Source organism: Taudactylus pleione, unplaced genomic scaffold (genome assembly GCF_031769625.1).
Source record: "Taudactylus pleione unplaced genomic scaffold, aTauple2 ptg000054l, whole genome shotgun sequence".
Lineage (NCBI taxonomy): Eukaryota > Metazoa > Chordata > Amphibia > Anura > Myobatrachidae > Taudactylus > Taudactylus pleione.
The window spans coordinates 227,480-241,824 of record NW_028284456.1 but is presented as its reverse complement, the minus strand read 5'-3'; the positions used below and the strand labels follow the sequence as shown (position 1 = coordinate 241,824).

General features: G+C 40.9%; 1 protein-coding gene across 6 annotated transcripts in view; it reads left to right on the top strand.

Annotated features, from left to right (window-relative positions):
- GRB10 (growth factor receptor bound protein 10) overlaps positions 1 to 14,345 on the top strand; it is a 283,037-nt gene that overhangs the window by 80,792 nt on the left and 187,900 nt on the right. For 3 of the 6 annotated variants that reach the window (XM_088464144.1, XM_088464145.1, XM_088464143.1), the window contains exon 3: positions 4,725 to 4,856. The exons of the other annotated variants lie outside the window; for them this stretch is intronic. In XM_088464144.1, coding sequence (XP_088320270.1) covers positions 4,725 to 4,856 — 132 coding nt within the window. The remainder of the gene's footprint in view (positions 1 to 4,724; positions 4,857 to 14,345) is intronic. 6 annotated transcript variants of the gene reach the window in all.

Below are 14,345 nucleotides of genomic sequence, written 5' to 3'. Positions count from 1 at the left end.
GAGACAATTGTATTCACCAAAGGAAGAATACAGATGGCACAGTTAAACTGGTAGCTGAAGTAGTCAGCAGCTTAACATAGATGGTGATTGGTAGATCTTCTAAACAGGCCTGACTTTGGTGTGATTCCATACTCAAGACTATTTTGTTATGACCCACTCCTTTCACCAATTTTGGGCCCCATTTAATAATTATGCTTATTACCAGTGGCATATTTAGTTTAGCATCTTAGTTATTCTAAAGAATATGTCCTTGGTATTTAAATCCCCATTCTGGCAATAGGGACCGCATCACAATCTATAGATGGCGTAAGCAGTACAGTGACAGTGGTAAGCTGAGTTTACCACTTTTTGTTAATTACTCAATGGAGGACATAACCACTTTTGCAAGTGCTAGAGAGGTTAGATCTAATTTTTAAATGGTGCCCTCAATTCTTAGCATTATTGGAAGAGGCTTTTGTGAGCTGATCCAAAGTGCAGCTGTATTCAATTGCTGTGCACATGCCAGATGGTTATTATAAAGACATTTTAGTGTTCCCGCTAGCTTGTTTTAGCGGGGTGCCATGCCCTGCCTGGTGTTGAGTAACAGTTCAGTATCGCTGATCTCCTTTTATCACTCAGATAGATGCGATCTGTAGGTTTTATAGTAGCAATTCATGTACACTTACAAGTTGTTTGATGCGATGTGGTATAATGAGGAAATGCGATCAGGCAATTTTTCTAGCTTTCTCAAAATTGTTTTATTTTTTCACAAGTTATGTGCATGCGCTGTTGTAATATCTTATAATAATCACCAACTAAAAAGACTAATGGTTGCGGGCAAGCTGACTTGAAGAGAAGCCACAGTGGGGGCTGACAGGAGACTAGGGGGTAGAGCTATCACTCAGGATTACAAGCAGCAGGGGTAAGAGTGCTTTTTCTCTACCGCTCTTATTAGGGAAATTGTTACGCCGTTCTGTACTGGCAAATAATCACCGCAACGAAACATTAAGTTTTTAGTTTTCACCAGATTCATGAATCGCGGTCACCATCCTACAGTATGGAGATGTGATGCATGAATGAAGTAGGGGCAGCACTGGAAAAACATGTTACTCCATGTGAAACCCCCTTTATGAATAGCCGAAAGCAGAGAAATGCCCTATTTACTGCAAAACAGGGCTTTTCTCTGCTTTAGGAATAGACCCCAAAATGCTCCCAGCCCTTTTTAGCTGCGCCCTGCTATAACTGCAAGCCCTGAACCTTCCCCACCCAAAGGCTGCAAGGAATAGTTGTGGTGACCGATTACCACCGGGTGAATAGATGCTGTGTGCAGTCTGCCACCTGGGAGTCTAGACCACCCAATCTCAACAAGATGGCTATCAATATAAATTGCAGGTCTGGCGCTCGGGATGTTCCAGATGTTACAATAACCTAGTCCAGTACATATAAAAAACAATACTTAGTCCATCCGGATTAATCCAAAAAACTCTTGACACTGTTATGTGGGCCTAATTCAGCAAGGATCGATATTTTGCTTATATGCATGCAACTGCGTTGCTAATAGCAGCGGTGATATTTAAATGTTTACATTCACATTGCGATCGCAGCCTGACATAAGGATGCCTACTTCCCCTTGCTCACATCCGTATACTTTGTCAACGTAGCGAAACAATCTGTACCATCGGACCCATCCACACAGTTAAGGCAGTTCAGACCTCACTCAGGAATTGCTAACTTCTGTGCACGCTAATGAGACCTCAGGCGGCTTCTGGTATTGCAGTGGCTAATTTATGCATGCCTGTGCAATGGCGTTGAAACGCACTGGCACGCCTGCGTTTGACCACCCCCCGTCACCACCCACAAATTGCGGTTCCTGTCAATCACTGTGTATGCAGTTCTGAATGCAGCGTCTTGCATGTGCAGTGTGAATTAATTGACAGATTACGTGCATATTAGCAACAGCGAACCTTGCTGGATCAGGCCCTGTGTCCTTCACTGGCGTCTGCTCATATGTAATTAAAAATACAAGAAAACATAGTGTAGTATGTCTATCTCAACATTACACCTACAAGTGTATGCAATCCAAAAGAGGTGTTGATATCCAGACAACCAATTCATATAGAGAATATGGCGCACCCAACTCACAATTATGAATAGATTGTGTACATAAAGGTTTCTTTATACTGGCAGATGCCCACCATGTGAACAAGGCAACCAACACATCACAAAGGTAAACTACGGTTTCTAGATAGATGTTCGTACCGTACTCACACAGCAACTATCCCGACAAATCGTATAGCATTTTCTTTGATACTATAAAAAATCTCCAGTTTACACAGCAGCTTCATCTTCTCCCATATAAATAAGATAGCATGGAAGCAAAAAGGTATATGGGAAAGATTTCTGGACTGCACACCCTAAAAAAAAAAAAATGGACAAATCACCGGTGCACAACTCCAAAGTATTGATAATATATAAATGCAATAACATTTTGCAGTCAATAGAGGTTTTTAGCATAATCATGGCCAAGGTTTATTGGCCTACCCATCATATCCAGGTAAAATCTTTAGGATAGGGCCCTAACATTCTAGGGTTCAAATCCAGAGTGCAGGACACCTCCAAACGGGCCCATGTTAACTTTTTAAACGGATATACCCTTTTTAAACTATTAAGAACAAATTTATAAACTAATTAAACATTATGCTAACCTACACTGGGTTTCAAGCTGAACAAACTTATCACCTGACCAGCAATCCTGAGGCCGATGATTGCGGTTCCCAGCGATAACATCCTCCGATATGAAAGAATAAAATTGATTAGTCTCGCTCTCTGCCAACGCTTTTCTACTCTTAATAAGTCTGTCTTGGAAAGGTGATTGATCCTTCAGCATCTTATATAGTAATAGGTAATTGCTAAGCTGTGTCACTTCTGCCTTTGCGGGTGCTGGATGATGTCATACATGACTGGTATTATCTTGTCCACAGGCAGGGACAGCTGTAAACTCTGCAAATTGTTAAAGCTATACATTAACTGCTAATGGTGGTGTCAAAAGCTTACACTGCCTTGTAATGTCCTGACAGTGTTAATGCACATGAGCAGTCTTTGGTCATTTGTGTGCATTGAGAGTCAAAGGAAGTGCGGGGGATCTAAATGGTTCCCCCTTCACACTCCACTTTTTTCTGTAAAGAAAAAATAAATAAGATACTAATTTATTTAGCATTAATAACAAGGCAGGGCGGTTTGGACAGGCCCCTATTGTATACAAGTTTGATTTTGCTGTACTGCCAGAGATGGATTAAGGCTTTGGGGTGCCCGGGGCACATTAGCGCCCCCCAGTCTTAAGAGCATCATTTTGGACACTGGGATCGTATTCTTGTGCGCAAGCCACATCATGCCCCCAATTCATGTCACACCTGGAGGTGTGTAAATCTCTTCCACAGCCTCGCAGAGCAGGTGAGTATTCCCTCCTTGCCTTGCCAGGATTATACAGTCTGGAAACCGGCGGTCGGACTTTCGTCCATTGGCTTCCCGACTGTTTCCCTATTGGATCCCTTTTTGGGAGTCATGCGGAAAGAAGCCCATCAACTTCTATAGGCAACACCATCTATAGAAGGCGTTGTCTATCGCCAGCGATATTGATACATATTGTGAATGCGTTCAAACATCACAAAACGGCAGTTGTTCACCTTTTAATCCAGCTCTGTGTACTGCTCTAATAAATCCAGGACAAGTAGTTCAGGCTATTTTCAACACTGTCCCATACACCTTGACGGGGCTTTTGCAATACTGTACAATGTGACAAGTGCAGTCATTATGTTGCCTGTTACAGTAGATCATACTGTAATGGCTCGTTCACATTATAAGATACTGTGCACACTGCTTGCTTCAAATTGCCAATATGTACAGACGGGGCCAGTTCACTTCGGTAAGTGGGGTAAGCATTGTAGTTGGGCGCAGGGCTGGAGAGGCACCATCCCAGCCTGAAATTGGCCACCACCTCGATCACTATTTTAAGACGTGCCAGGAAACTGGATGCACCGCCAGTTTAAATTTGACGTTGCACAAGATATATTTTTATTGTAATTAAATGCTACAAATAATTTTCCTAATAGCTGTGGTCCATTCTGCATTGTGTCCAGTCTATACCTTTTAGTGCAACAGTTCATGCTATGCTCAACTATGTATGCATGTGACTGTAGATGTTTGCAAATTTCCTATACACGATTACAGTTAAGAACAGCTGTTGCAGAGGTGTCTAGAGCTAGAACCTACTAGAAGTTCTCTGAGCTGTGTTGGCCATTCAGTAATATGGCAAACTTTAGTGGTCTAAGGGGCATATGTATCAAAGCTTGATGTGAGATAAAATTGTGAAATATATATCACCAACCAATCAGCTCCAAGCTATCATTTCTTAAACACAGCCTGCAAAATGTAAGTTAGAAGCTGATTGGTTGGTGATATATATCTCACAATTTTATCTCACATCAAGCTTTGATACATATGCCCCTAAAGGTGCAAGACTTGATCTGGGAAGGTTAGGAAACGATATGTGGAGAAAATATTTAATCAAATGGATCATATTGTATGTACATATGCATCTAAAGGCACACAACTTCCAATGCCTACCATGGAATGTTATTGACACATATATATTTAACATCCAATAATTTTGAAGTAATTCACCTTTTTAGTAGTTAACCCTGCATAAGACTACACTAAGATCCGTGCTGGCTGTGTTTTGCATTTAGGAATGTGATGTCCGCAAACGCTGTGAACAGCCAGCAGAAGAGTCCACAACTAATGACTTGTCCGCTAACTCCTCAAAGGAAAGTGCTTCTCTGACCACAGCATGTGAAAATATTGATCAGACTGTGACAAAGGTAATAGAGTATATAAACACTTTCTGGGAGCTCCTTTTTTGTTTCAACTTTGTCAAGGCACTTGTGGAAAATTAATCTGAAGTAATTAAAAAGCTTGCAATGTCATATGCAAATTGAAATAACAGATCTGATCAGTAGGAAAAATGTATTCCTATGAATAGGAAACAATCCACCTCCAATACTATATATGTATGTATGTATGATTGGTCTGTTTGTTTCTGCTAGTTATGCATTCAGACATCCCTGCACTGATTGGGATGAAACCAACGCATGGTAGTCCATTTGGATACTGGCCAGGTTTTCGGGGTTATGGTCCCGGTCGGACCTCCCGTTGATGTACGCTGGGCAAAACTTTGACCTGGGGATCCTGTTCTGAGCCTTCCACTAGATGGATTTGGACATATACTTCAGAGTGGTGGCAATTAGTCTGGGATGCCCAACTTAATAACTTTAAAGTTCTAAATAAAAAAATGTTTACAGTGCAGTTGTGTCCTAAGTTTTAGTCCCTTGCATGCAAGTACTACTACTACTACACCAACACCAATAGAGTAGGTTTGTCTCTCTAATTTGCTTCTTTAGCTTTACGGTTCCACAAAGAAAAATTTCTTTCAGGTTTTAGAGGCACAGGAGCTCTTGTGATAAAGTTTTATTCATTTAAGACACACTACATTCTTTTTGGAGCCACAATTAACTAATTTTAGAAGACTAGTTAACATCCAGCTTCCTCACTGAATCATTATGTCTACAAATTAAGCCTAAGGTATCAGTGATCGTTTTTTAAACTGTGACTTAATGTAGAAGTCTGCAGCATAGTGGCAATGGCAGTTAAATAAAAAAAATTGTCATTTTGACAAATTCATATTTGTAAGTTTCTAATGTCATATGGTCTCTTGGTAAGAGTGTCTGGCCACAAACATCTAGTAGTGGTATACTGTTAGTACCCTGTTGTTTTGTGTTCTTAATGTCACAAACAGAGCATGGACTTAACTGATGCCTAAGATTAGGAAAATGGCTGTAAGGGTCTTTACCATGGCAGTTAAGTACATGGGTCTACTATCCTTGGTGTCCTGCAGGGACCGAGACCTTTGTTTCTGGGATTTTTACTATATTCGACATCCATTGATAGTCGAACAATTCCCATCTCCAAAAATGTTTTTTTTTTTTTTTTTTTACAGTGGGGCGATTCAATTAAGAGTGAGGTGAGTAGCATCGGGAAGTTGGTCTCTGAGCTATTCAATTTACCTCGCAGTTTAATCCGACTACAATCCCATAAATCGGAGAATGGCGGTTCCTGTGACTTAACCTAGGTGTTTAGTCGCGAGGACTGCCATTCTCCAACTAAAGTGCCATCCGCGAGGCTGTTGGCACCGTGCTTAGCTGGAAAACTGTCCCACAGCTATCACTTTAGTCTCATTTCTAGTCGCACCCCCAGAAGGGTGCAAGGAGAAATCCTTTAGTCTCCCTAACAGCCCCCCCAGCGCTATCAACAGCGCGCCTCTTTAAATCTGTGCCGCTGTTTGTTGTACTTGCAGATAAATTTGACACTTATACCCCTTTCAGATATACAACCCGGGAAATTTCCTGCTCAGACTTGATTCACTCATGCCGCAGTTTCTATTGGAAGAGATTGGTGCTGCCTGCTAGCACATGCGCAGATGGACATTGGCGCATGCAGGAAGTACAGTGGTCGCATATGCAAGCCCCTGCTCTGGTGACTCCGATAATACTTTCTAGCGAATAAAAACGTCTTATTGTGGTGGAAGTGAATATTGGGGGCAGACTGCAAATATGTAGGCATATTTAGGAACATGTAGGCATATTAAGGGAGAGGTTTCATTGGAATCTCATGAAATGCCTACCCTCCAACATGATCCCTTCCATCCGGTACAAAATGCTCTGCTCCTGGCTTCCCACCTAATTTATGATTGCAGCCACCTGTGTTGAGCTAGTTAATAGATGAGACAGGTGTTTCACCACAGGTGGCTGCAATCATCAATTAAGAGCAATCCAGGAGCAGAGCTTTTTGTACCGGATGGAAGGGGTCATGTTGGAGAGTCATGAAATGTGCAGTTGCTCACATAACTAGGTACTGCATCAGGAAAACTTTCCTACTGGATAATCAATATTTAACTTGCAAGAGTGGTTAATTTGGTGCCTCACTGCTAACTGAATCTTCCCTTTAGCGGTCTTCATTATTTTGTAATACTACTGTGGGGTCTGCCCTGTATTATAGGTAGGAAGGATTTCTGATGTAACCCTGGTAAAGTACAATGGGGCAGATGTATGAAGTTCTGGAAAGTGATAAAGTGCAGAGTGATAAATGACCATCCAATCAGCTACAAACTGTCATGTTACAAGCTGTGTTTGAAAAATGACAGTTGGAAGCTGATTGGTTGGTCATTTATAACTCTGCACTTTATCACTTCATACATCTGCCCCATTGTTTCTTTAAAATACACATACAATTTACACTAATATTATATATGTATTTGTAAAACTGTAAACCACTATATAAGGTAAAACTGTAAGGGTATACATTGCAGACTTTCCACCTATGAATGAATCAATCTTGAGACATGGAGTGTCTTGAGACCAGGAAGGTTCTAGAAAGTTCTGGTACTGGACCCAGCTGTGTGAATAGGAGTGAGGAGCGTCATGCGGCTCTCACTAGAGTCCAGGCAGGAAGTGGCAGTTGAGAGCTGTGGACAGTGATTGACTACACCTGAGGGAGTGGTGCATGAGTTGTGGATGAGGGAACCTGTGTGAGTAGTGGGGAGGTCTGGGGGCTGAACAGAGGCTCGGCATGAGATCAGTGAGGTACCGGCTGTAGGGGCAGGGGAGAAAGTTCGTCTAGGTCCAGGCATCACAGCCTGAGCCTTTCATGACAGACTGGAGGTCCAGAGCTGCAGTGTATGTGGCATCTGTAGAGCTGAGGAGAGAGATTACATGAGGGGAAGTAGACATCACTGTGTGAGGCAGACAAAAGGAGGAACTGCTGCAGGAGGCGTTCCTGACTGAAGACCAATTGTGATTGGGCTGCTGGAAAGATCTGTGAATATCATGCATATCCCAGTTGGTCATCACACTGCAAGGAGAAATATATATACATATAAAGGTAAACGTTTTCGCATTGGATGGGTCCTATTTTTTTCGTGGTGTACTGCTGATATGGGAGGTAGCCCATAAGCCTCCAGATAAGTACAAATTCGCCACTATATATGTAAGGTGTGGATGTATAAGTAGATAAGAAGGGCTAACTAATGGATAGTGAAATTGATTTTACAGGTTAATCAGTGTTACCTAATAACATACAATGTTAGCATGCTGGGTGGAGTACACATGTCCTTATACAATAGACCTATTGCAGGTGGGGGTAGGTGCAGGCAGTAAATTATGCAATGAAACAATAAAACTTGAAACTGAGTATGAAAAATGAAAATGTCAGGAATAGTTGTCCACAGTGGTTCAGAGCAGTCAGTATTATGATAGATTGTGTACTCATATGCTGGATAGAGAATGGTATTGCAGAGAGAAGCATCATATATAGTGGGCTAAGTGGGATAACCCTTGTAACAAAATATATACATTGCTGCACTGCATACAGAGGAATAAAATTTATATGGCAGTTCACATGGATCCAGTGAACTGCCGTCAACTTATACATGCCTGCCGGTACCCTGCACATCTGTGCAAGTTGTTTGGGACCTCTGCTTACACAGCTTTCAGCGGCTTATTGCCGCGATACCCACGAGCGGCTAGTGCTTCTGCACCTGTCAGGACAGACGCGTGCAGCCAGACCAGTGCCGGTCTTCTCCTCTCCCTTGGCGCCTCTATGCCGCGGTGAGCTCCCCGTATACGGACCTTTGCTTTCCTCACCTACAGTGCGGATAGGAGCCGCTGGAGCGGCGTGATCCAGCTCTACACCGCTGCTGGTAATCTCCCTTGGGAGACCATGACGGGGTAAGGAGTTTAAAGTCCGCTGGTACAGCTTATTGGGATCTGAAAGCTGTTCGTGGCACTGACAAGTCACATACTCATTCACATTATATTTGTGCTGAGGGGCAGATTTCAACCACTATATATGGTGACTATAACTGTTTAAAGCCCTCTGTTATGTGACATTGGAATTTTGTCTGGATACTTACTCATACCAGCAATATCTGATTTGTATCTGATCATCAACGATCACACTGATCAGTTAAATCAATTTAGACTGTCTCCATTCATTTAAGTGTGGTATTGGGAACATTTGGACAGTTTATTTCCAATCAAGATACAAATGCTATTTGCAAATTGACATTTGCCTCATTGGATACAAGTTTGATTTTGGAAATATTTGGATACACTTTTTCCATTCAGTTACCAATGCGATTTGATTTATTTGTTTTATTCACTTGCCTCAATTGGTGATAAGCTTGCCTATTGTTTTTTACTTATGATGTTGTGTGTGTATATTTTTCTGAACTGCAGTTCATATATATTATAATATAAATATGACAAAATAGCAATTAAATAAATATAAAAATTTATTTATTCATAAATATAATTACCAGCGCAGACACCTTCTTTCTTTTTTCTCTATTATTGTGTGAGGGTTTATTGCAGAAGTCCATCTGGTGTCAGCTGCAGGTTTATATATCAGACAGCATTTGAACAGTTAGCGCACCTTACCTGTTTCTCCAATTTGTTTAAGAAATGATAGTTTGGAGCTGGTTGGCTGGTGATATACAGTCAGGTGCATAAATATTGGGACATTGACAGAATTTTCATATTTTGGCCTCTATTCACCACCACAATGGCTTTGAAATGAAACAAACAAGATGTGCTTTAACTGCAGACTTTCAGATTTAATTTGAGGGGAATTACATCCAAATCAGGTGAACGGTGTAGGCATTACAACGGTTTCTATATGTGCATCCCACTTTTTAAGGGGCCAAAAGTAATGGGACAAACTAAACAATCCTAAATCTAACTTTCACTTTTTAATACTTTGTTGCAAATCCTTTGCAGACAATTACAGCCTGAAGTCTGGAACGCATAGACCTCACCAGACGCTGGGTTTCATCCCTGGTGATGCTCTGCCAGGCCTCTACTGCAAATGTCTTCAGTTCCTGCTTGTTCTTGGGGCATTTTCCCTTCAGTTTTGTCTTCATCAAGTGAAATGCATGCTCAATCGGATTCAGGTCAGGGGATTGACTTGGCCATTGCATAACATTCCACTTTTTAGCCTTAAACTCTTTGGTTGCTTTTGCAGTTTGGCTTCGGGTCATTGTCCATCTGCACTGTGAAGCGCCGTCCAATGAGTTCAGAAGCATTTGACTGAATATGAGCATATAATATTGCCCGAAACACTTCAGAATTCATTCTGCTGCTATTGTCAGCAGTCACATCATCAATAAATACAAGGGAACCAGTTCCATTGCCAGCCATACATACCCACGCAATGACACTACCACCACCATACTTCACTGATGAGGTTGTATGTTTTGGATCATGAGCAGTTCCTTTCCTTCTCCATACTCTTCTCTTCCCATCACTCTGGTACAAGTTGATCTTTGTCTCATCTGTCCATAGGATGTTGTTCCAGAACTGTAATGGCTTTTTTAGATGTTTGACAAACTCTCTAATCTGGTCTTCCTGTTTTTGAGGCTCACCAATGGTTTACATCTTGTAGTGAACACTCTATATTCACCCTTGTGAAGTCTTCTCTTGATTGTTGACTTTGACACATACACCTACCTCCTGGAGAGTGTTCGTGATTTGGCCAACTGTTGTGAAGGGGTTTTTCTTCACCAGGAAAATAATTCTTCTGTCATCCACCACAGTTGTTTTCCGTGGTCTTCTGGGTCTTTTGGTGTTGCTGAGCTCTCCGGTGCGTTCTTTCTTTTTAAGAATGTTCCAAACAGTTGATTTGGCCACACCTAATGTTTTTGCTATCTCTCTGATGGGTTTGTTTTGATTTTTCAGCCTAATGATGGCTTGCTTCACTGATAGTGACACCTCTTTGGATCTCATATTGAGAGTTGACAGCAACTGATTCCAAATGCACATGTCACACCTAGAATCAACTCCAGACCTTTTACTTGCTTAATTGATTACGAAATAACGAGGGAATAGCCTCAAATTAAATCTGAAAGTCTGCATTTAAAGCACATCTTGTTTGTTTCATTTCAAAGCCATTGTGGTGGTGAATAGAGGCCAAAATATGAAAATTCTGTCAATGTCCCAATATTTATGCACCTGACTGTATATTTCACAATTTTATCTCTCATCAAGCTTTGATACATATGCCCCTATAACTCCGCAAAAGAGACCCCATGCATACATACAGAAGTCTGCCAGCTGAACTTTCCATAGATTCACCGTCTGCTCAATAATTGCTGGAGACTTTCTGAGGATTATAACCATATAAATGTATAGCGGATATAGCTGAGGAAATTATTTGTCCCTGAAAGTACGTCAGGAAATTAACTACCTGCAGGCCTAAAACTAATTATACTACAAATATATATGCATATATTTATCTCTGCAGAGTCCAGAGTGTTGCCATCTATAGCTAATCTACAAGTTACAGAAAATACAACAAACTTCAGTGATATGTTTATAAAACTTAAAACTGTTTACAGGACCAATTTATGTGCACCCTATTAACAACTTTTACGTTAATACTGTATTGATGTATGTGAATATTTGCTTGTATGACCTCAGTCTATTGGTGTAGTGGTACTAGTGATTTGTATCAAAATATGTTATGTAGTCACTGCAACTGAGGCGTTCTTTAGTTAAGGGAAAGTGGTTGTGGTGTATAATGCAAATCTTGTTTAGAACCTGAAGTTTAAATCCAAAGGGACCTAAGTGGATAGTTTTTATAGAAAAGGGAGTTAATTAACCTTCCAGATATTATAGAATTAATATTGGGGTTGAAAAGAAAAAAAAAAAAACAACCCAAGTCTTTCCTGAACAATAAAGTAATGGCATCTGGGGGATGCCATTACTTCTGGGTTATGCATAGTGTGGTGGAGTCAGGCATTTACTAAGACTGGCTCCCACCCCCTATATAACGCCTCCCTTTCCACTAGAATCTGTTTGTACCTTGGAGTAAGGCACCAGCTAGGTCCTAGGTTTTAGTTAGGTTTAATGTCTTTTTATTTTTCTGTTTTGGTTTGGGTGCTTAGTTCCTGGCGGCAGGCGACAAGCCCTAGTAGAGTGGGAGTTGGATAGAATTGAGGTTTGTGTGAACCCTGTATCCTACTCTAAAGACAGCCCCTGGGAGGGTCACCAAACTACACAGTCCCTTGGTCTCTCGCCATACCAGACACACATCTGAGGGGGCTGCTGGCAAAAAGGTAAGTTTGACACATTTTATATGTAAAATACCTTGTTTCTGTATTTTTTGCTTCCTGGCATGCCACTTTTAAGCAGAGCGGCTGGGCATCATGACACTCAGATGGCAGCAGCTGTAGGTGCCGGTGCATGTGCCTCCACCTCCACCTCCCTGGGCTTCTGCAGCACACGCCACTGTCAAGCAACACTAGATGACCCGAATGTTTCTCTCGGGGTCATCTACCCCCTGTGAGGAGTAACTGAGACATGGGTGGAGGCGCTGGTAACATTATACGGTATAGGTTGAAACCTTACTTTGAATATATTTTTTATGTATTGTCCAATATATTAGTCAGTGTAACCCATTATTTAAGGTGTTCACTTACACCTTTTTATTATTTGAGCTAAATTTATCGGCAAATAGTCCTTTATTGCATTAATGGAAGAAAAATGGCTTGCCTATGTCTGTTTACCCAGAGGTTTTATGTGGAGAAACACCAGGTATCTCCATAATTTTTTTTTATTTTTTTTTAACCTCCCCTCCTATTGAAATACTGCCACTATGGAGGTGCTGTCATCAGCAGTTATCAAGTGATGAAATGTTTTACCTATCATTGCTATTTACCAAATTATCTGAGGATGGTGTTATGCACACTTACATGGTATCAGAGAGCAAAACCACAGGAGAAGCCCTTCTTTCTCCTCGCTCGCTGGTAGCCTGCTGATTCTTGATCCTCTTCATCCTGGTACATGCTCCAGGGACCTGCAGCTGGAAATGCTGATCAAAGCAAAGACGTGGTAATTGACATGTGCACAACATGATCCCACAGAGACATCCGATTCAGAAGATGCGGAACTCTGAGAAGCGAATCGCTGGAGGGGTCTTTCCGGAACAATTACCTGGCAAACTATGCTTGTTACATATAAGCAAAATCATCGTGCAAAAACCTGATTCATGATCAATATATACCCCATAATGAACTAGAATGCAAGTTCACTAAACCTGGTTCTAACATGTATTTTCAGCAAAGGGCAGTCATTTTTTTTTTTTTTTTCCTTCTAATGTTCTTTAATGGTATGGACGCATTGAAATTATAAATATCCATTAAGTGTTTATTATTTGGTCGTGGTGTTTGGCAGCCAGTCTGAGTCTGTTTATAAAGTGGTTTTAACACCTCCACTTTTAAGAGCAATGGTTTGTGTATGTAAATTAGGTATAAAGATGCTCCTCCCTTTTTTTTTTTTTTTTTTTTTTTAACTCCGTGTTCCTATATAGCTAGTATTACTTCTACGTTCTGTAACAGTGGGACCTATGTATCAAAGCTTGAGAGCTAAAATTGTGAGAAGTATTAACCAATCTGCTCCTAATGGTCATTTTCCAAACACAGCCTATAAAATGTAAGTTAGAAGCTGATTGGTTGGTGATTTTGTCTGTTATATCTCTCATCGAACTTTGATACATAGGCCCCAGTGTTGGAAGCAGTCTTTGTTTATTCTGTTCATATTTATTAAGCTCTCTCCCTAACCTAGATTATTGTTGCAGAGTTATGGAGCAGTTTGACTCATGGGATTTCATAGGTATCGGTGGGAAATCGAGGCACATGCCCCAGTTACAAAAACATTTGGTTCTACCTGGTCAGATAAATGTAACTGGATACCTTGTATTCTCAGTTTGTGGCTATGAACTGAATTTAGTGGGTTTGCTGGGCTGGTTCTTTGTCATTGTCTCTATCGCTAGTATATTTAGTGAGTTTTTATGCTTTTATTTCACTCTCAGCAAGCATACTGAATAAACCGATTTGGTATTAGTTTGTTCTGTCACTACTTCATATTCTGAAAGACAGGTGTTGAAGGGTTTTATTTTTTTTAAGGGGAAAATACAAATTAAGAATGCAACATATGCTTAATTTAATGAAGATCTTCTGTCATGCTAAGTAAGGTTTATTGGTTTGTGGTTCTTATTGCTTCTGTGTGTGCATTTCAGACATTACATAGAAAGGCTTGGTTGGCAGCCACTTTCAATTTGTGAATTTGATTTTCCGTAGAGGCTGAAATTTTGGCTCTCAAATTATGTCTGTGGTATGTGACTGGTAATGCACATCAGCTGTAAATGAAAAGGCTTCCCTCCCCCTTCTGTGCTTGCATTCAAGTTTTTATCATGCATAA